This window comes from Notolepis coatsorum, assembly GCF_963971535.1.
Source record: "Notolepis coatsorum genome assembly, contig: SCAFFOLD_1354, whole genome shotgun sequence".
NCBI lineage: Eukaryota > Metazoa > Chordata > Actinopteri > Aulopiformes > Paralepididae > Notolepis > Notolepis coatsorum.
In genome coordinates, this window is record NW_028169168.1 from 2569 (window position 1) to 23373 (window position 20805).

The window sequence follows — 20805 nt, forward strand, 5'->3', positions numbered from 1 at the left end:
TGTAGTCTTATATTTTACTGGCCTGCTTATAAACAGATTAAAGGTCAACCTCCACGTTGTATTTTTGTTCAATAAACAATGTGGACTAGGCCAACAGTGGCTTTCATGAAGAAGGGAACCAAAAAGTATTGAAATTGACCCAGTTTTAGTGTTTTTATCAAACATTTTGTCTGCCCAACACAATCACCACGCATGTGCATATTTTAATCAATGGTTTCATAACGTGCGTGTGTAATCGAAATGATCGTCACAACAGGTGCAGGACAACAGGGGGCTCACCAGGGGGCGCTGAGAGTCACACAGCTAGTGGCAGGCAGAGAGCCTTGCTACCATAGATATATGCTTGCTACTACTAGCCGAATGGAAATGTATCTGTTTCACCTCACTATTATAGCCATCCATCCATCTCTAAAGCTAACCATTATTTGTAAAAGCCACAACCACGTTACCATATTTGTAATAATGTAAATCATTGTGTCGTTGTACACATAGTGTGTTTATAACATTAGTAGATAACATAGCTTAGCTTGGTAGCTATTGTGCTAACAACATATCCCGACATCCGGCTCGCTGGCCGGCATGAACGGCCGACCCAAAATGGTTCTCTCCTCTCTGTACACCCCGTCCCCACGGTTGCCCTGCCGGGGGGCCCATGGACGCGACGGCGGAGGCAGCCGCAGGGCGCCCGAGCCCGCAAAGGCTAGTGTTACACGATAGCTATGAGCTAACTAGCGCTGCGGGCTCCGGCGCCCCGCGGCCGCCGCCGCCGTCGAGTCCACAAGCTCCTCCGCGGGGGACGGGGGCACACAAAGAGGAGAGAACCACCCGCAGGACGGCGGGCTATAGGCTAACGTCAGTGTGTGTAGTGGTCCGACTGCGTGTAGCAGGGACGGCGGAGATATAGGCTAACTGTGATGCACCGAGTGAGCCACCATTGATCTAGTACTATGACCCGGACGGACATAAGGCATACGTTTCCTGAAGTGACGTCACGGCCGTGCTAGGTGCTAGCGTCTGATAAGCTTTTAGATTCGGCTCATTAATATGCACCTGTTGTCCTGTTGACCTGTTGTGACGTCGGCGTTTGATAAGCTTTTTTGATTCGCGCGTGCATGTTATTCGTGCGTGGACCTTTTTAACTCTTTCAGAGTGGCATTTCCGGTGTCAAATGGAAAAAAATAAATAATGAAATTATATACCAATGATGTAAACTACCCATAATTGATCAAGGTTGGGCTTTAAGTAGACAACGTCACACTAATACTGCTAATAGGAATCGGCCACTGCTTTCCTCCTCCTGGTCCCCCTCTCAACGGACCCATCTCCCCAGAGACACTCGAGTCTTCTGCCTCATTTATGCAACGACACGACGGCCATTCGGTTTAAAAACACAGTGGTTTTATTGAATTAATGACATTGTGTTTACATCCCAAATATTTGTTTATTTTTCCGATTCCCACCGTGGAGTGCGCCCTCGTTTCTAGTGGATAGAACAGCGGGGGGAAAAAAATAAAAATAAGAAGATCCACCAAAATACTGCAACGACCGCAACCATATATAGGAGACAACCACGTCATCAGATACTCTATAATTAATAATGACACATCAATCACTATGACATCACTTATATTTACAACCCAGAGAGAGAGAGAGAGAGAGAGAGAGAGAGAGAGAGAGACAGAGAGAGAGAGAGAGACAGAGAGAGAAACGAAAAGAGAAATTAAAACTTCACGTACACCAATAGTCCTATAAATAGCCAACGTATCGGCCACAAAAACAACATCAAGAACATCAGAATCGTCAGAAACAACAACATCTTACCAGGAGACATCTCCCTCCTCTCCTCCTCCTCTCCTCCTCTCTCCTCCTCTCCTCCTCTCCTCCTCCTCTCCTCCTCTCCTCCTCTCCTCCTCTCTAGCAAATGGAATGTCTTTTTGTTTCTTTCTTTGTTTCTTTCTTTCAGCGTGTGTTTTCCTCCGTCGTCCTCCAGGCCTCATCGCACATAAATATATCCCTTTAAATAAGGAGCCGGAACCACATGGATAACAGTCTGAGAGACGATGGAGAGAGAGAGAGAGAGTGAGGAGAGAGAGAGAGAGAGAGAGAGAGAGGAGAGAGAGAGAGAGAGAGAGAGGAGAGAGAGAGAGAGAGAGAGAGAGTGAGGAGAGAGAGAGAGAGAGAGAGGGATGAAGGATGACAAGTAGAGAGAGAGAGAGAGAGAGCGAGAGAGAGAGAGAGAGAGAGAGAGAGAGACGAGAGGGGGGGATGACAAGTAGAGAGAGAGAGAGAGAGAGAGGAGAGATACAAGAGGACTGTTTGTCGTTTTTTCCTAATTTTTCTGTCCCAAAGTTTATCCACGTGTTTCTGATTGTCTTGGCAAGAAAGGGAGAGAAAGAGGGAGAGAAAAGAGGGAGAGAAAAGAGAGAGAGGGGAGAGAGAGAGAGAGAGTTGTCATTGTTTGAGCTCCAGGGCCCACACATGTTGGGGCCATCCCGTCCGTCCTTTGGTCTTCTTGTCGCCGCCCTGACGAGGACGTTGTCTTCAGGACGTCCCCCTGGTGGACGAGGAGAGAACACACTTTATTTATTTATGGTTACATACAGGCAGGCCTGTTGTTAGACTGTGGGCTCTGAGCGAAGATCCACATTCAGATCCACATTCAGATCCAGATCCCTTTTTATTGTCACAGCATCACATCACTTTACAATTTTTACACTCAATACTGTACATTTGACTGTATATTTTTGGCTGTATATTTTTGGAACGTATACACATATCTCAGAATGTATATCCCTGACTGTGTTGAATTTGTATTCTTATTTTATTCTTATTAGTGATTTTCGACTATACCTAAATGTTTACTGTGAGCGATCTGTAGCGCTGCATTGCCTTGGGATCAATAAAGTACTTCTATTCTGATCTATTCTATTCTGATCTATTCTGTTCTGTTCTATTCTATTCTATTCTATTCTATTCTATTCTATTCTATTCTATTCTATTCTATAGTCCTTCCTCTGCACCAGCCATGCTGTTCTTCATGCGGGACAGTTGACCAAAGTCACAACGCTAATAAACAAAGCTATAGACAGTAATGACTGAAGTCATATTGACTGAACACTTTTTGTTTACGTACTTTTGACTTTTTCCTACTTTATACTTTTTTTTATCTATTTTTATCTACAGTAGCACAACACCCAGGAGGCCCATAGAGAAAAAACAGCATTTCATGAAAAAGTATTCTATATTTTACTATGACAACTAATAAACAAACTTGAACTTGAAGTTGAACTAGTGAAGTAATGGGGGAGTCGACACAGACACCCTGGAGGACACAGAGAGAGAGAGAGAGAGAGAGAGAGAGAGAGAGAGAGAGAGAGAGAGAGAGGAGAGAGAGAGAGAGAGAGAGAGAGAGAGAGAGAGAGAGAGTAGAGAGAGAGAGGAGAGAGAGAGAGAGAGAGAGAGAGAGAGAGAGGAGAGAGAGAGAGAGAGAGAGAGAGAGAGAGAGAGAGAGAGAGAGAGAGAGAGAGAGAGGAGACACAGATGTACCCGGAGCACCGCGGGTTAAGAACACAGATGTACTCGGAGTAGAGCGGGTTAAGAACACAGATGTACCCGGAGTAGAGGCGGGTTAAGAACACAGAACTATAGGGCCGCCGCACGATTCTTGCTAAAATGTGCATCACGATTTTTCTCTCTAAGAATTGAGATCACGATTCTCTCACGCGATTCTTATTTTTTTCAATAAAATCATTCATTGCACAGACGACATAACATCAAAGTGCTTGACTTAAACTTAAACATAACATATATGAAAGTGCTTGACTTAAACTTAAAAGTCTCTTGTAACATACAAAATAACTCAAGTCAGAATCGTCAAAGTTAAAGGAAAACTCCACTATTTTGGGAAATTAGCTTATTTAACATCTTCCCTGGAGTTAGACAAGAAGATGCATACCTTTTTTGTCTCTGTGTGTGCATTTTAGCTTTGGGAATAGATGCTCCGTTAGCATAGCTTAGCTTCATCACTGGAAGTGAGGCAGGACAGTAGCCTTACAGTGCCTTACAGTGTATTGCAAGGTCTGACATTGACCAAACTTGATATGCATGACCTTGGTGGGCTCTAGGTCAACTCCTGAAAAGGGGGTCAATGTCAGACTTTGCAATCAAAAGTTAGGGGGCTAATAACCCTTGCCATAATTTCAGTGTGCCCCCTAACTTTTGATTGCAAGGTCTGACATTGACCCCCTTTTCAGGAGTTGACCTAGAGCCCACCAAGGTCATGCATATCAAGTTTGGTCAATGTCAGACCTTGCAATACACTGTAAGGCACTGTAAGGCTACAGCCCTGCCTCACTTCCAGTGATGAAGCTAAGCTATGCTAACGGAGCGTCTATTCCCAAAGCTAAAATGCACGCACAGAGACAAAAAAGGTATGTATCTTCTTGTCTAACTCCAGGGAAGATGTTAAATAAGCTAATTTCACAAAATGTTGGAGTTCCCCTTTAAGTAAAAAAATATATATATATTGTAATAAAAAGAAATCGTCATCATTTAGAAATGAGATTGCATAGGTCTATGAATCGAGATCACGATTTTCCTCTGATTAATCGTGCCGCCCTAGAACACAGTTGTACCCGGAGCACAGCGGGTTGGTCTGGGAACACTCCACAGTTGGCGTAGCCTAGCTTAGCACAAAATAATGGAAACGGATAGGAACCAGCTAGCCTAGCTAAGGTGTTTCTGCCCAACAGCTAGGCTAGCTGGTCCGTATCCACTTCCATTTTGTTTGTGCTAAGCTAGGCTAACTTGCAGGATAGCTTTCTACTGAACGCACAGAGGGGAGCTAATGATGCTAATGATGGAGCATTGCCGTCGGTTGTGTGATAGTAAAAGGGCTAACCTTCTGTATTGTCAGTGAAAGGGTTAACCGGCTGTCGTGTGGCAGTGAAAGGGTTAAAGGACCCCTGGCCCTATTAGCGATGATGATGATGATGATGATGATGATGTTGAAGAGTCCTTCTGAGCACAATGCATGCTGTTCTACATACAGTGAACCCTTTCACAACCACACCACAGAAGGTTAACCCTTTCACTGCCACACTAGACGGTTAACCGTATGTAGTGTGGCAGTGAAAGGGTTAACCTTCTGTAGCGTGGCAGTGAAAGGGTTAACACTTTCAGTGCCATAAAAACGAAGATTCTCGTTTCTGGGTCGTTTTTCCTTTTTTTTCTCTCGATTTGAATACCCTATTCAATGTCAGGCAGCTGTATGTTGCCTGTAAAAGCCACACTGGGACTCCGAAGGTGCAGTACCGGCCGCATCCTACCAGGCGGCGGTATCGAGCACCCTTTGAAACATTGTGTCTTGGGCTGTGCGTCGATTATTATGGGTCCGGCTCGGCTATTTTTCTCCGGACAAGACAAGCGGTTAGTGTCAAACTCAGTGTCAAATGACCATAGTAGGCCTATTGCATCCATAGCTATAATATAGAATATAGTTATAGCTCTACAAACAAGGTGACAGACTCCATTAGTTTAATGCGTGGCCTCGCATAGCCGTCGCCCCCAAAAACAGCACGGCACAGAAAGTGTTAAAGGCCTGTTGGTCCCAAGCAGCCAGCGGTTCTCACACCTGACCCCTGACCCCTGACCCTGACACTACGAACAGAGTGATGGCTGTTCGCAACCTCCCAACACATTTTACATTTACAGTTAGTCATTTAGCTGACAGTCAAAGCGACACAGTTCTGTACAACAAGTCAGCAGGAAGGACGGGTGCGACTCTGGCAGCTAAGGGTCAGGAAGATTGTTCGACAAACAGTGTTGACCTTCGGTGCTACAGCCTTGAGTGTATAGTAGTACAGACATAATATGATATTATTAGCATAGTGTGTCGTAATAAAGGCACGGTAGTAGTACCTTAGTAGCAAAGTGCATAATAGTAAAAGACAGTACGAAGGTTAGTAGTTTTGTATTTTAATTTATTTTAATTTAAAATAATGAATTAATGAATGAATGAATTTATTAATTAATTAATTAATTTATTTATTTATTTATTTCAGATATTGATCGAAGAAGTGTGTTTTTAGTCGACGACATAATATTTATTTAAATTAAATTAGAAATTGGTTTCACCTGTCCTGACTGATGGTTTCAGCTGTCTGTCCTGACTGTGATGGTTTCAGCTGTCTGTCCTGACTGATGGTTTCAGCTGTCTGTCCTGACTGTGATGGTTTCAGCTGTCCTGACTGATGGTTTCAGCTGTCTGTCCTGACTGTGATGGTTTCATCTGTCTGTCCTGACTGATGGTTTCAGCTGTCTGTCCTGACTGTGATGGTTTCAGCTGTCTGTCCTGACTGTGATGGTTTCATCTGTCCTGACTGTGATGGTTTCAGCTGTCTGTCCTGACTGTGGTGGTTTCATCTGTCCTGACTGTGATGGTTTCAGCTGTCTGTCCTGACTGTGATGGTTTCAGCTGTCTGTCCTGACTGTGATGGTTTCAGCTGTCTGTCCTGACTGTGATGGTTTCAGCTGTCTGTCCTGACTGATGGTTTCAGCTGTCTGTCCTGACTGTGATGGTTTCAGCTGTCTGTCCTGACTGTGGTGGTTTCAGCTGTCTGTCCTGACTGTGGTGGTTTCAGCTGTCTGTCCTGACTGTGATGGTTTCAGCTGTCTGTCCTGACTGTGATGGTTTCAGCTGTCTGTCCTGACTGTGATGGTTTCAGCTGTCTGTCCTGACTGTGATGGTTTCAGCTGTCTGTCCTGACTGTGATGGTTTCAGCTGTCTGTCCTGGCTGTGATGGTTTCAGCTGTCTGTCCTGTGGTGGTTTCAGCTGTCTGTCCTGACTGTGGTGGTTTCAGCTGTCTGTCCTGACTGTGGTGGTTTCAGCTGTCTGTCCTGACTGTGGTGGTTTCAGCTGTCTGTCCTGACTGTGGTGGTTTCAGCTGTCTGTCCTGACTGTGGTGGTTTCAGCTGTCTGTCCTGACTGTGGTGGTTTCATCTGTCTGTCCTGACTGTGGTGGTTTCAGCTGTCTGTCCTGTCTGTGATGGTTTCAGCTGACTGTCCTGACTGTGGTGGTTTCAGCTGTCTGTCCTGACTGTGGTGGTTTCAGCTGTCTGTCCTGACTGTGGTGGTTTCAGCTGTCTGTCCTGACTGTGATGGTTTCAGCTGTCTGTCCTGTCTGTGATGGTTTCAGCTGTCTGTCCTGACTGTGGTGGTTTCAGCTGTCTGTCCTGACTGTGATGGTTTCAGCTGTCTGTCCTGACTGTGGTGGTTTCAGCTGTCTGTCCTGACTGTGATGGTTTCAGCTGTCTGTCCTGACTGTGGTGGTTTCAGCTGTCTGTCCTGACTGTGATGGTTTCAGCTGTCTGTCCTGACTGTGGTGGTTTCAGCTGTCTGTCCTGACTGTGATGGTTTCAGCTGTCTGTCCTGACTGTGATGGTTTCAGCTGTCTGTCCTGACTGTGATGGTTTCAGCTGTCTGTCCTGACTGATGGTTTCAGCTGTCTGTCCTGACTGTGATGGTTTCAGCTGTCTGTCCTGACTGGATGGGTCATGGGCCTGTTACTCGTGGGCGCCCCGTGACAAGAGCATCGGCTGCAAGAAGGTTTGATATGTAAAGCTTTAGATTACTTAACGTGGCTCTCTTGACGTTAGGAGACCATCGCATAGCCCAGCGGTTCCCAAACTGTTTTGGCCGTGCACCCCCTGTCACCTCCCGACCTAGCTGACGCACCCCCCAATGGGGTTCTGTTAGAAAAAATTGTTGCTGGTCTCCGTGCACAGATTTTATTTTTTATTTTATCTCTTCCCACGGCGACTATGGATAGGGAATTTCTTTATTTAATTAAAATGTTCACGACAACATGGATGCATGTACTCTGCCAGCATGTTTAATATCCATAATACTAAAGGTTTGACTAAGATTTTTATGAAATTTTATTGTAGAATTTTAATTTTAATTTATTTTTTTACCACCATTAGCCTTTTCATGTCACGCACCACCTAGAGGGCGCTCGCACACCACAAGGGGTGCACGCACCACAGTTTGGGAACCACTGGCCTAATTGGAAGGTCGTGGGTTCGAACCCCACGACAGCCAATGTCCATCCCTATCTACGTGTCCTTGAGCAAGGCACTGAATCCGCTACACGCTCCAGCGTTACTGCGAATGTCTGAGGCAAGGCGTTCTATTACTTTACCTCTTAATCATGTTCTATTGTGAAACTGACAGGCTCTATTTTCAGTGGCCTGGCGTCTGTCGTTGACAGTTGGCAGATGGAGGGGGTTGGATCCAGCTCTGCTGTCTCAACAGGATTGACCTCATCAAGGTCACAGAGACGACCCACCTATAACAACACGTCACCAGGGAGGAAGGATTGCCCGAGCGTCCGCACTTCGCATATCTCGAGAACTGTCCCCCCCCCCCCCCCCGCCTTGGGCAGGGTTGCGTTGCCTGAGCGACCAGGGGAGCGCCGTGTTGCCATTTGGCCAGACGGTGGCGCTATGAACAACCAACTTTACGTTTTTGGTCTGTGACCTTTGAACTGTGACTCTCAGAGACAACATGTCGGCGTTTCCTTGATGATACTGGTCCAGACAGATCTATCCGTGTAAGCCACGCCCCTTTGCATCTGGATGGATTTTTGTCTTCTCCTCCTACAAACTTGGAGCGATTGTCACCAAATCTCTGGACCATGACGGAAAAAGTAACTTTTCCAGATGTGCTGCTACAGCTGGCCCTCAACGTTTGCTCAAATGTGGTGGGCGGGGCTTATATATACACACGAAGAAAAGTAATACCTCCCGAACACTTTGTGTGCTATTGTGACCACATTTGGTGGACATGTGTATATAGGACATAATAATATGATGTCTGAGTGACCATGATGAATTTGGCCAATAGGTGGCGCTGTAGCAGCATCACAAGGTTAATCAGCAGTGCGACGTTCTCCGCTACAAGCAACACTTCCGGGCAGGGGTGCGTTGCTCACGGGACGGGGGGTTGCACGCCGAGCAACCGGCTCTGTGAGCAGAAGCATGCGGATGTGCACACAGGAATGCGCTGCACTCGACTGACGCGACAACTCGCCAAGTAAGTACCCGCCTGGCTACTTTGCATAACAATAGCTCAGGACGTCAGGTGTGTTCAAATACGCGCTCAAGATACATTCACACAAAACTTGTGAATGAAATGTGTTATACATCCCATTCCTAGAGGCAATTAGGCATCGTCTTTAGTCTGTGCGCACGCGAGGGGACATTTATGCGCATTAGCGGGAGCGCACGTGCACGTGGCGTCATTAACCCTTTCACGGCCACACGACAGAATGCGGAGCTAATGATGCTAATGATGGAGCATCGCCGTCGGTTGTGTGATAGTAAAGGGCTAACCTTCTGTATTGTCACAGTGGCTGTACTGTCGTGTGGCAGTGAAAGGGTTAAAACAGAGTGCAACCACTCAACCAGGTATGAAATCACCAGCGCACCACTGCTTCCGAGTGACATGCGACCGGCCTGTTCCCAACGGGCACGCGCTCCGGACGGGCACGTTTTTACCCAAGCGGTGCATGCGTTTTGCGAATCTGATTGGCCACTGACGTTTCTGGTCATGTGACATGTGCGCCCAATCGCGTGATGCGCCCATTTCCGGCTCTAACAGCCTGCAAACTACCTAACGCCTCGTTTATCACCGGTTAAGCTTAGGCGACTCTTTCGAAGTTGGTTAAGGTTAACGTTTGGAATCAGGGCTGGCGTTCTATCGCCCTGCTCTAAAGACAAACTCTAACCCACGTTAAGCTTAACATAAGCACGAGCAGTGAACTCCAAGCCCACGTGACTGAACTCAAACTGGAAAGAAACAGACTAAGAAATGATGTAAACTCCATGATCAAAACAGCAAAGAAAAAATTCATCAATGACAAAACCGAGGAAAACAAAAACAAACCGCGTGAACTTTGGAAATTACTCAATAACCAACTAGGCTGCAGTAAAAAACTTAAAACCAGATTCTCAAACATAAACATAAAGACGGACAACACGCTCATCACAGAAAAGCTGGATGTAGCCAATTACTTAAATAGTTTCTTCACAAACATAGCCACAACACTGGTAAACAAACTACCCTCCCACTCAGGGCATTATGGGGTAGAACACATAGTAGCATACTACAAGAACCTAGGGGTCCACAAAGACGACTTCAAACTGGAAATGGTAACAACAGATGAGGTACTCAAAAAACTGAGCGCCCTCCAACCCAACAAGGCCACTGGCCATGACAACATCCCCTCCAAATTCCTCAGAGACTCAGCAGCCGCCATCACCCCAGTCATCACACACATAATAAACCTCTCCATAAAACAGGGACACGTCCCCAAGGACTTCAAAATTGCGAGAGTGACCCCTCTGCACAAAAAAAGCAGTAAATTAGACCCAGGCAACTACCGCCCTGTTTCTATCCTTACCTCCATCTCGAAAGTCATGGAAAAAATTGTATACGAACAGGTCGAAAAATACCTTGCGGAAAAAAATCTAATCTACGAATTCCAATCTGGCTTCAGAACATCCCACTCCACTGACACATGCCTTCTCTATTTAAACGACCACATCAAACAAGAGGTGGACGCGGGCAAATACTGCGGCATGGTCATGCTGGACCTACAAAAGGCCTTCGACACTGTCAATCACACCATTCTGATTGACAAGCTAAAAGCAATTGGTTTTGATAGTCTATCAGTGAGCTGGATGCAATCCTACCTGGAGGGGAGAGAGCAGATGGTGGAGGTAAACGGTACCCTATCCCCCCCCCTCACAGTAAACTGTGGTGTTCCACAAGGAAGCATACTAGGTCCGCTACTGTTCCTAATTTATGCAAATGACATGTCGTCAGCTTGTGACTGCAACTTGTTCCTGTTTGCGGACGACTCAGCCCTGCTGGTCTCTGACAAGAACAAGTTACAGGTTGAAAAAACCCTCAGCTCAGAACTAGGCAAAATCTGCATATGGCTCGCTGATAACAAACTATCATTACACATGGGCAAAACAGAGTCCATTCTCTTCGGTTCAAATAACAAACTCAGCAAGACCGACGGCTTCTCAGTTACAGTGGGTGACAATATTGTCACAAGGAAAGAAGATATTATCTACCTGGGTTCCATCCTAGAGGCAAATCTTTCCTGTGACAAAATGGCATCCAATGTAATAAAAAAAGTCAACCAACGAACACGATTCTTGTACCGGATCTCCTCACTGGTAAACAAGAATACCCTGAAGACTCTAGCAGGAGCACTCATTCAAGGGTACTACGACTATGCTTGCACCTCATGGTACCAAAGCACCTCAAAGGCGCTAAAAACAAAATTACAAACATCTCAAAACAAACTGGTCAGACTACTGCTTGACCTTACTCCTAGAACCCACCTCACCCCTGCCCACTTTGACAACCTAGGATGGCTTAGAGTAGACGACAGAGTACAGCAACTTGCAATGGGCCTGGTCTACAAGATACACTACACGACCAAGGTACCCATGTACATGACAAAATACTTCCCAAAGGTCAGTGAATACCACGATCACAACACCAGAGGGAGCTCCACAAATCATGTTAAACCCAGATTCGGCTCAAACAAGGGACTAAACACGTTTCGCAATTATGCCACATCAATGTGGAACGCCCTACCCAAAGCTGTAAAGGAATGTGAATCACTACCCACTTTCAAAAACACTCTCAAAAAACACCTAAGGGAGACTGCAACTCGAAACTGGCCCCTGTAAATGTCCGAACACAACCCCCTCCAATGTACAGTAAATTACCAAGTATGGTCTTGTCAATAATCCAATGTACAGTGTTGTTTGTACAGTTGTACAGTGTCCCCCACCCACCCCTCCTACCCAACCCCCCCCCCCCACCCACCCAACCACCTCCAATGTACAGTCCCCCCCCACCCCCACCTACCCAATCCAATGTACAGTTTCTACGCCTAATGTATATACTCTTTTCTTTCTGGACTCTTTTTGTATCACAAACAGTACTGTAATTGCAAATCTGGTATGTCATAAATGTATAGATGTAGCAGTACTGTCTATCTGTATGTCATGTATGTCATATATGTTACGATGAATTGAAAATGGGGGACCCTGATGTAAACAAGACAAAAGTCTTTCTCTGGTCTGCATCCCCTTAACAATTGTATGTATTGAGCTGTACTGTACTGTACCCATTCTGCAATCTGTTAATAAAGTTTTCATTCATTCATTCATTCAACCTTAACCAACTTCGAAAGAGTCGCCTAAGCTTAACCGGCGAAGAACTTGCCGTCACACGATTGGTGCGACCAGAAACAGCAGTGGCCAATCAGAGCGCTAAACGCGAACGCGGAAGCATGCACCGTTTGGGTAAAAACTAGACGCGCTCCGGACCGGTACGTTTTCAACGTGATGCTACGGGTAAATTGCCCGCGGGTTGGGAACATGACGCAGCGAATGGCCAGGTTTACAAACGGGTACTGGACCAGTAGCGCTCAACGAGGGACGCTTAGCCTGGACAAGACACGCCTCCTAAAGTGTCTAAACGGAAGTACAGCCGGCTGTAGTGGCTATAATGGAGGCGGAGAGCCCTCTAGTGTTCAAACATAAATAAGACACTATCCTAAGCACAATAATAATAATATTAATAAACAAAACACTCATATGGCCTTTACACCGGCTATAAGGGCGGCTACGTGGCGTAGTGGGCAAGGCGCTCGCCACGAAATCTGGAGACGCTGGGCTTGCCTGTTCGAGCCCAGCGCTCCACATTTGCTTTCAGTTATGCTGGTCGTCCTTACTAATACACATTGGCCGTATTAGTGGGTGGGAAACTGATGGGTGGGGATCGGGCGTTGTGGACAGCGACTCCTACAGGTCGGTTGGTGCGCCTGCGCAGTAGAATCAGGAAGTGTCGGGGGCAGCGTGAGCCTCCCACGCGTTACTCCTCGCCACTGAGAGATCGAGCTGCGCAGGTGAAAAGATGTGACTGCTGTTACCTCAAGTATCGGAGGGGACTTGTGCTATGTATGACTTAGTCCACATTGCAGCCGGCTTGTGGGAGGCAAGAAACAGCGTTCGTGACAGGGGAGGGTTGAATTGGATGATACGAAATTGGGATGGGAGAAAATATAGAAAATGGGAGAAAAAGTGGATAAAAAAAAAAGGGAAGTACCGGCGGCTATACAGGCGTTCCGGTTTTGACAAAACAATTATAGAAACGTGTGAAGTGCACAATAGTTCCTCGTTTAAGCCACCGCAGCGGCTTCGCCTGATGAATTCACTACACGACCGGGACGTTCTATAGCTCGTTTGCCGACAGGATTCGGGAAAAGTTTGGTCCGTTCGGAGGCAGCTTCAAGGGGAAGTGCATATACACCGGAAATTCTACACCACACACACTTTTGGCCGTAGTTCTTTACCGGGCTTTATCTCACGGAGATAGAACGAGGTTTACGCTTAGCCTAACACAAACATAACAATAATAACCACAACAGCGGTCATAGGACCGGATTCCATTCGCTGGACAATCATATCGTTTTGTGTCCGACATTCACTGAGTTGAGGGTCCCATGTTGTGTGGAACATGTGGTGTTGAAGGTCCCATGTTGTGGAACATGTGTTGAAGGTCCCATGTTGTGGAACATGTGTTGGTGTGGACATGGCAGCCAGTCTGACATGTTATATTGTACTCAGATTAAACATGTCCTTCAGAGGTATTATTACACTTTGTAATGTCATATCAAGGATTAGGCTATCTTTAAATAACAAATTAGCTGTCCTTTTTTAGAGCTATATGGTTACTGCCTATCTAATCTACTGCCCTGTTTGTATTATTATTATTTATTATTATTATTATTATTATTATTATTATTATTATTATTATTATTATTATTATTATTATTATTATTATTATTATTATTATTATTATTATTATTATTATTATTATTAATTATTATTATTATTATTATTATTAAAATGTTAAAAAATTTGTCATTTAGCTGAACGCTTTTATCCAAAGCGACTTACACGTTCTGTACAACAAGTCAGCAGGAAGGTATATACTCTTTCAACATATTATTATTATTATTATTATTATTATTATTATTATTGTAATTTTTTTTTTATTTATTTTTTTTACAAATAATCTAAATCATACATTTCCAGGGAAGACGGTTAACGATTGAAGACGGTTAATTATTGGAAAATATGAAAAGATCTTCAACCGGAAATGTGACATCTTTGTCGAGGAACAGGTTTGATCACCATGACAACCGTGACGCGCTGATAGTCACGTCATCAACGGGACACACAACTAAAGTGCAACACAACCTGCTGTAGCTCAACAGACGTGTATTCACATTATAATAATTAATATGTATCTGGCTGCAACACACTTCTCGTCAGAAAAAAGGTACATAATATAATGTACATTATGTTATATAGTCATAACTAAGTCATATATTTTCGGAGAAAATCTAAAACAAATCACCCGCCTGACCGGGAGTCGAACCGACGACAGTGATTGTGGTCGCGGGCTCGTGCACGCAGGCTCGTGCACGTGCACGCTACACCAGAGACTGTCCGTCATCTCGGAGGTTAAGGAACGCGTTGAGTGGATTTGTGTGAAAACAGAGGTCTAAAAGATCATCATATTAATAACAACAGAGGTCTAAAAGATCATCATATTAATAACAACAGAGGTCTAAAAGATCATCATATTAATAACAACAGAGGTCTAAAAGATCATCATATTAATAACAACAGAGGTCTAAAAGATCATCATATTAATAACAACAGAGGTCTAAAAGATCATCATATTAATAACAACAGAGGTCTAAAAGATCATCATATTAATAACAACAGAGGTCTAAAAGATCATCATATTAATAACAACAGAGGTCTAAAAGATCATCATATTAATAACAACGGAGGTCTAAAAGATCATCATATTAATAACAACAGAGGTCTATAAAATATCCTCATATTTAAAGATGGGATTCTTTAACTCTACAGCGTTTTTTTCACAACCCTTTCAGGAGCCAAAACAAGGGTTATTGTGTTATATAGCCTTTAAATAAAACTCACGTGGGAACGGCCGCGAAACACACATATATATATATTTATAATAAATATATATATAAACAGATCATCGTAAATAAAACATAATAATTCCTATACGAATTACAGAATTATAATTCAAACAACATAGAGAGAGAGAGAGAGAGAGAGAGAGAGAGAGAGAGAGAGAGAGAGAGAGAGAGAGAGAGAGAGAGAGAGACAGAGAGAGAGAGGGAGACAGAGAGAGACAGAGAGACAGATAGAGAGAGAGAGAGAGAGAGAGAGGGAGACAGAGAGAGAGAGACAGAGAGCGAGAGAGACGAGAGAGAGAGAGAGAGAGAGAGAGAGAGAGACAGAGCGAGACAGAGAGACATTTGAATGCATTATAGGCTATAGAGAACATTTATAATGTAATCTATAAAAAGCTATGTCGGCTATATCTTACTGTATAGGCTAATAATGACCAACATCTCTATGAAGCCATTAGCCTCGAACAACCCCCCCCCCCCCCCCCCCCCCCCGCGACACTCACACTAAAATATCACTGCGCACCATTAGAGCCACGGCTATAAATCCATATACCGTGCAGTGAATATGATAATTATCCTGCAAATGTTGAAGCCTAAAATATTAGTCTGCCTCGTGATATTAACCGTTAGAATATAGTCCCCTGCCGCGCGCGCACGTTTGGTTTGATTTGTCACACATATTATAAAGTACACAACCAACGAGCCCCCTGAGAATGTGCAGCAAAAAGACCAAACACTAAACAAAATATATAATATACAAACTAAAGTACAACCTAGAGTACACAACGCAAACAATGAAGAATGCAGAATGCAGCTTTTTTTATTTAAATGTTTTTTCTTTATGCAAAAATGAGATGTAGTGCAAATATTTTAGTAATATATACAAATATGGTGCGTTAAAGGTGTTCTGGACCCCCAAACACACACACAGCACATACAAATAGGCTACTTACTTTATAAAATATTAAAAGTAACACGCCTTTATTAAATATGCACGTTATGTTTATTTACAAATATAGGCCCAAACGACCTATTAAACGGCTCATATTAAAAGTAATGTGACGCTTTATTATGAAACAGCGTCGTAAAAAATAAACGTGAGCTTGACTTGACGAAATATATATATATAGGCTGTTAATTAAACGCAACCTTGTTCGCACGTCATCGCACGCCTCAGTGTCCCCGAGTCCCGTCTTTCGGAGGAACCGTGTTAACTCATTATGGGATGTTTTTTTTTTATTGTTATTAATTTTGTTGGGGCTCAGTCATAAAGCGAAGGGCGCCTTGACCCGCAGCAGCGGCGGCGGTACGGTGGCCTGCAGGGTCGGGGTCACTGCGGGTCAAGCCGCCCTTCGCTTTATACCCGCGTGACCTCGCGTGTTCATTCTGATCGCTGCTATATATCTATTTACATTAATGTATACACTCACGCATTTATGTTTATATTTATATATATGGTAAATATATATAAGGAAGGATAAGTATAGCAGGATTATTATATGCAGGGCGGTTGGACGGAATTACGTGTCGTGTATTAAAGACAAATAATATTATATCTTCAGACATCCATAATAATAATAAAAAAAAAATATATATATATATATATAATACACCTTGTAATCTCTATTTTTAGTTGGGCGTGGTTATGCGGGACAGGGATATAGGTTCATCATCACAAACAAGCTTTTTAAAATAAAACATATTTCTGAAAGTCACGTGTCCTGCTGCTGCTCTGCTTATTCTACCAGTTTGTAATTAAGAGATAAATACAAAATACAAATGAATAAATAAACTGGTTCGGACCAGTCCTTGCTTCCACAGGAAAACATCACCAACATATACATTTAGAAAAGTCTATACACTTTATATATGATCTTGGTTCACCTATATATATAATATTTATAGTCCTAAATGGTTTTCTTGTTTAAGTGTCTGGGCGGAATAAATCAAGCGCACGTCAACTATAGAGTTGAAAGACCATTAACCCGTTCACTGCCGCACTACAGAAGGTTAACCCTTTCACTGCCGCACTACAGAAGGTTAACCCGTTCACTGCCACACTACAGAAGGTTAACCCTTTCACTGCCACACTACAGAAGGTCAACCCTTTACTATCACACTATACCGACGGGTAACCATCGGTAGTCAAGTCAAGAGTTTTATTTGTCGACACATACAAGCATTATGCGGGTGGTCATGCCCGCAGCGACTGTGCAATAATACAAGTAATAAGAATAAGACATAACAGGTATAATGTACATACAGTTTACAAAATGCATGGTAAAAGACATGCTAAGGTCCATAGTGCAATACAATGTTAGGACGAGGCACTGGTACAATATACTATACAATCTATACTATATATCCTTATGCTATTCATCTATTTACTATACAAGAACCACTCCCGTTCTGTGCCGTCGTGTAAAGGGTTAACCTGCTGTCGTGTGGCAGTGAAAGGGTTAACCTTCTGTGTGTTGTCACAGTGAAAGGGTTAACCTTCTCCTGTGTGTTGTCACAGTGAAAGGGTTAACCTTCTCATGTGTGTTGTCACAGTGAAAGGGTTAACCTTCTCATGTGTGTTGTCATCACAGTGAAAGGGTTAACCTTCTGTGTGTTGTTCCAGTGAAAGGGTTAACCTTCTGTGAATTGTCGCGGTGAAAGGGTTAACCTTCTGTGTGTTGTCAGTCACGGTGAAAGGGTTAACCTTCTGTGAGTTGTCACGGTGAAAGGGTTAACCTTCTGTGTGTTGTCAGTCACGGTGAAAGGGTTAACCTTCTGTGAGTTGTCACGGTGAAAGGGTTAACCTTCTGTGAGTTGTCGCGGTGAAAGGGTTAACCGTTAGTGTAGTGCCGCGGCAGTGAAAGGGTTAATTAACAGATAGTATAGTAGACATGTTGGTCCAGGCTGAAATGGAATACAATAAGACTAAATAAAAGTTATGCCGTTTTATAATATATCTATAGCCTATCATAATATATAGAGCCCGCGTCTCCTCTCAAACGACGGGACCAACACCATCCTAATAACGGTGATGAGTCACGGGATCAAACGCGTTGTCATAACATGATACTGTTGGCACGACGCACACTTACACACACACACACACACACACACACACACACACACACACACACACACACACACACACACACACACACACACACACACACACACACACACACACACACACACACACACACACACACACACACACACACACACACACACACACACTTACACACACACACACACACACACACACACGCACACGCACACACACACGCACACTTACTGCACAAAGTGCCCGTATTAAGTTCTGCTGCTTAAGATGTTTGTCGGTGTGTGTCATGAAACCTGCCTAATATATTATTCATGGTTTATAGAATACATAGATACATACATGTTGGTTATCCACGATATATAGAATAGCCTGTGTTGGTTATTCATGATAATACATTCTGCTGTGGTGATTTTGGTGTTAAGTAGCTTATTATGACCTGGAACAATACAATAAAAATAAGGTATGATAATTATGAAATCACGTCACAATGACATATACCCTCATATAACGTATAACTGTCCCGGGAAAACAATAACGACGAAACCGTTTTATTAATGAATAGCTTATTATTATTAAGCAGAAACGTTGCTCTCACGCAGCCTCTCGTGCAGGTTTCCTGGTTTTTCATTGTTTTCAGCTCAACGCCATTAAAACTCAAAGATGCCAACAAAAATTATTCGACCAAATAGTTGAACTGCAATAATAACACACGTGACACCGGCTCTCCCGGTAATAACTGTCATATTGTGGTTCATCTCCAAGGACAGACAGTCATAACAAACTGGCATCATTTATACTCTTTAATATCCGCCTAATAAAAATAAATTTAAAATAAATAATAATGTGCAGCTATATCTATTGGCCTGCGGATGACAGGCTAATTGTGCTGGTTGTCAATATTCGTTTTCCGCTTCATATTGTATAATTATCATTCTTGATTTTTAATTAGGCTATAGTATTCTAACCTAAATGTATTTTCAGTGTCGACTGGCTTTGAATATTATATATCAATGTAATTTTTTTTTTTTTTACAACAATGTATTTGCATTTTTATATGAATTGATTTATTGTATATTAAAATACAATTGTTTATGGTGTAATAATGTGGTTTATGTTACAGAGACGAGCGCGGGAAGGTGAGCTGACCGCGTCATCAGCTAACGGCTCATTTAAATAAACACGTGACTTTAGCGGAGCCTCACGTTGGTGACGTGTTGAATGCATTGTGCACGTGACGTGCCTATAGACAGTTTATAATGATAGTTTATAATGAATGACTATAGATTAATGGTCTCACTCAGGAGGCATTCAGGATGTGTGCTGTTATTGTTATTGTTTACTTGTTGACTCGGTGACCATGTCCGGTTATGGTTATTGTTATTGTTATTGTTTACTTGTTGACTCGGTCACGGCAGTCAATTCAATTCCATGTTTTCCCGCGTGTGACCCCGCGTTTTCATTCTGATCGCTATAGACCATATATATATAATTACATTAATTTATACATTATATATTTATATATATGTTAAATATATATACGGGTGTAGAAGGTATATAGCAGGATTATATGCAGGTATATTCAGACAGATATGGATATATACCTGCATATAATCCATGCATAATAACCCATAACTCATGTGATAGCATGTACAATAATGCTGTATACCGTATATATCCACATCTGTCTCATACCAGCATATAATTCTTTTTACATATCTAATAACTCGTTAGGCTGCTGGCCAGTATGACTTGTCTTTATATCTGTATCACTGTACATAATAATAATAATACTACAACTTTATACATACATCTTATTAGCACTATACTCAGTAGTACTCATTTATATTTCTTATTAATATACTTTACTGTCACATTTGCACTCTGGTCTAAAAGTCTCCGCCAAACCTATATTCTCTCTATTCTCATGTATAAGTGTTGGTTTATGGGCTCACCGTCGCCTCATCGTCAAATATGAATATTATAGGCTAAAATAACCGTTTTTATTCCGGGCCTTGATTAATAAATATAACATACTGGGTGGAGATGGGTGGGGGGGGGGGGGGGGGGTAGCCATGCCCAAAACCCCAGCTCTTGGCTGCAGGCTACAGTCTAAGTGCGTAATGACGCTTAATCCTGCAGCACAACTCTATACGGCCATGTTGGGTTCTGTCTGTGTGTCTAAGACCAGGAACAAACACACAGCCAGCGACAGACACAGAGCCACGACCAGGACAACAGACAACACGCAGCGGCTACGAGAGGGATAAACAACGATGTAAAAAAACACCTCTGACAGATTAAAAACAGTGGGCATGCCAGCCCCGCGGTTTGAACGTGTCGTTGGGTCTCAGCCCTCAGCCCTCCGGCCGTCTGACAGACTGCAGTCAAGACGACTGGCTGTGATTATAGGATTCACCAATACTGACTAATTCTACTTCGCCACTTATTGTGTATAAGTGCTCAGTCTAGGAGCTGCAAGTACTGGGCGGTGATGATGCATCCAATGAGCCTAATAATGACCCCCGCATGATGCAGGTCAGATCTTCCTCGGTCACACCGTGCCGATGATGACGTGACAACGTGTTTCTGTCTTCAGTCTGCGACATGCGCACGCGTACCGTGGTTAGTAT

The 20805-nt window shown here is 43.4% G+C and overlaps 1 protein-coding gene across 1 annotated transcript in view; it reads right to left on the reverse strand.

The window, feature by feature from the left end:
- Positions 1–2307: 2307 nt before the first annotated feature.
- LOC311248772 (heart- and neural crest derivatives-expressed protein 2-like) overlaps positions 2308–20805 on the reverse strand; it is a gene marked incomplete at its 5' end in the record, with an annotated part of 20098 nt that continues 1600 nt past the window's right edge. The window contains 2 exon segments of the mRNA XM_084339603.1: positions 2308–2524; positions 2526–2554. Coding sequence (XP_084195729.1) covers positions 2452–2524; positions 2526–2554 — 102 coding nt within the window. The 3' untranslated portion in view covers positions 2308–2451.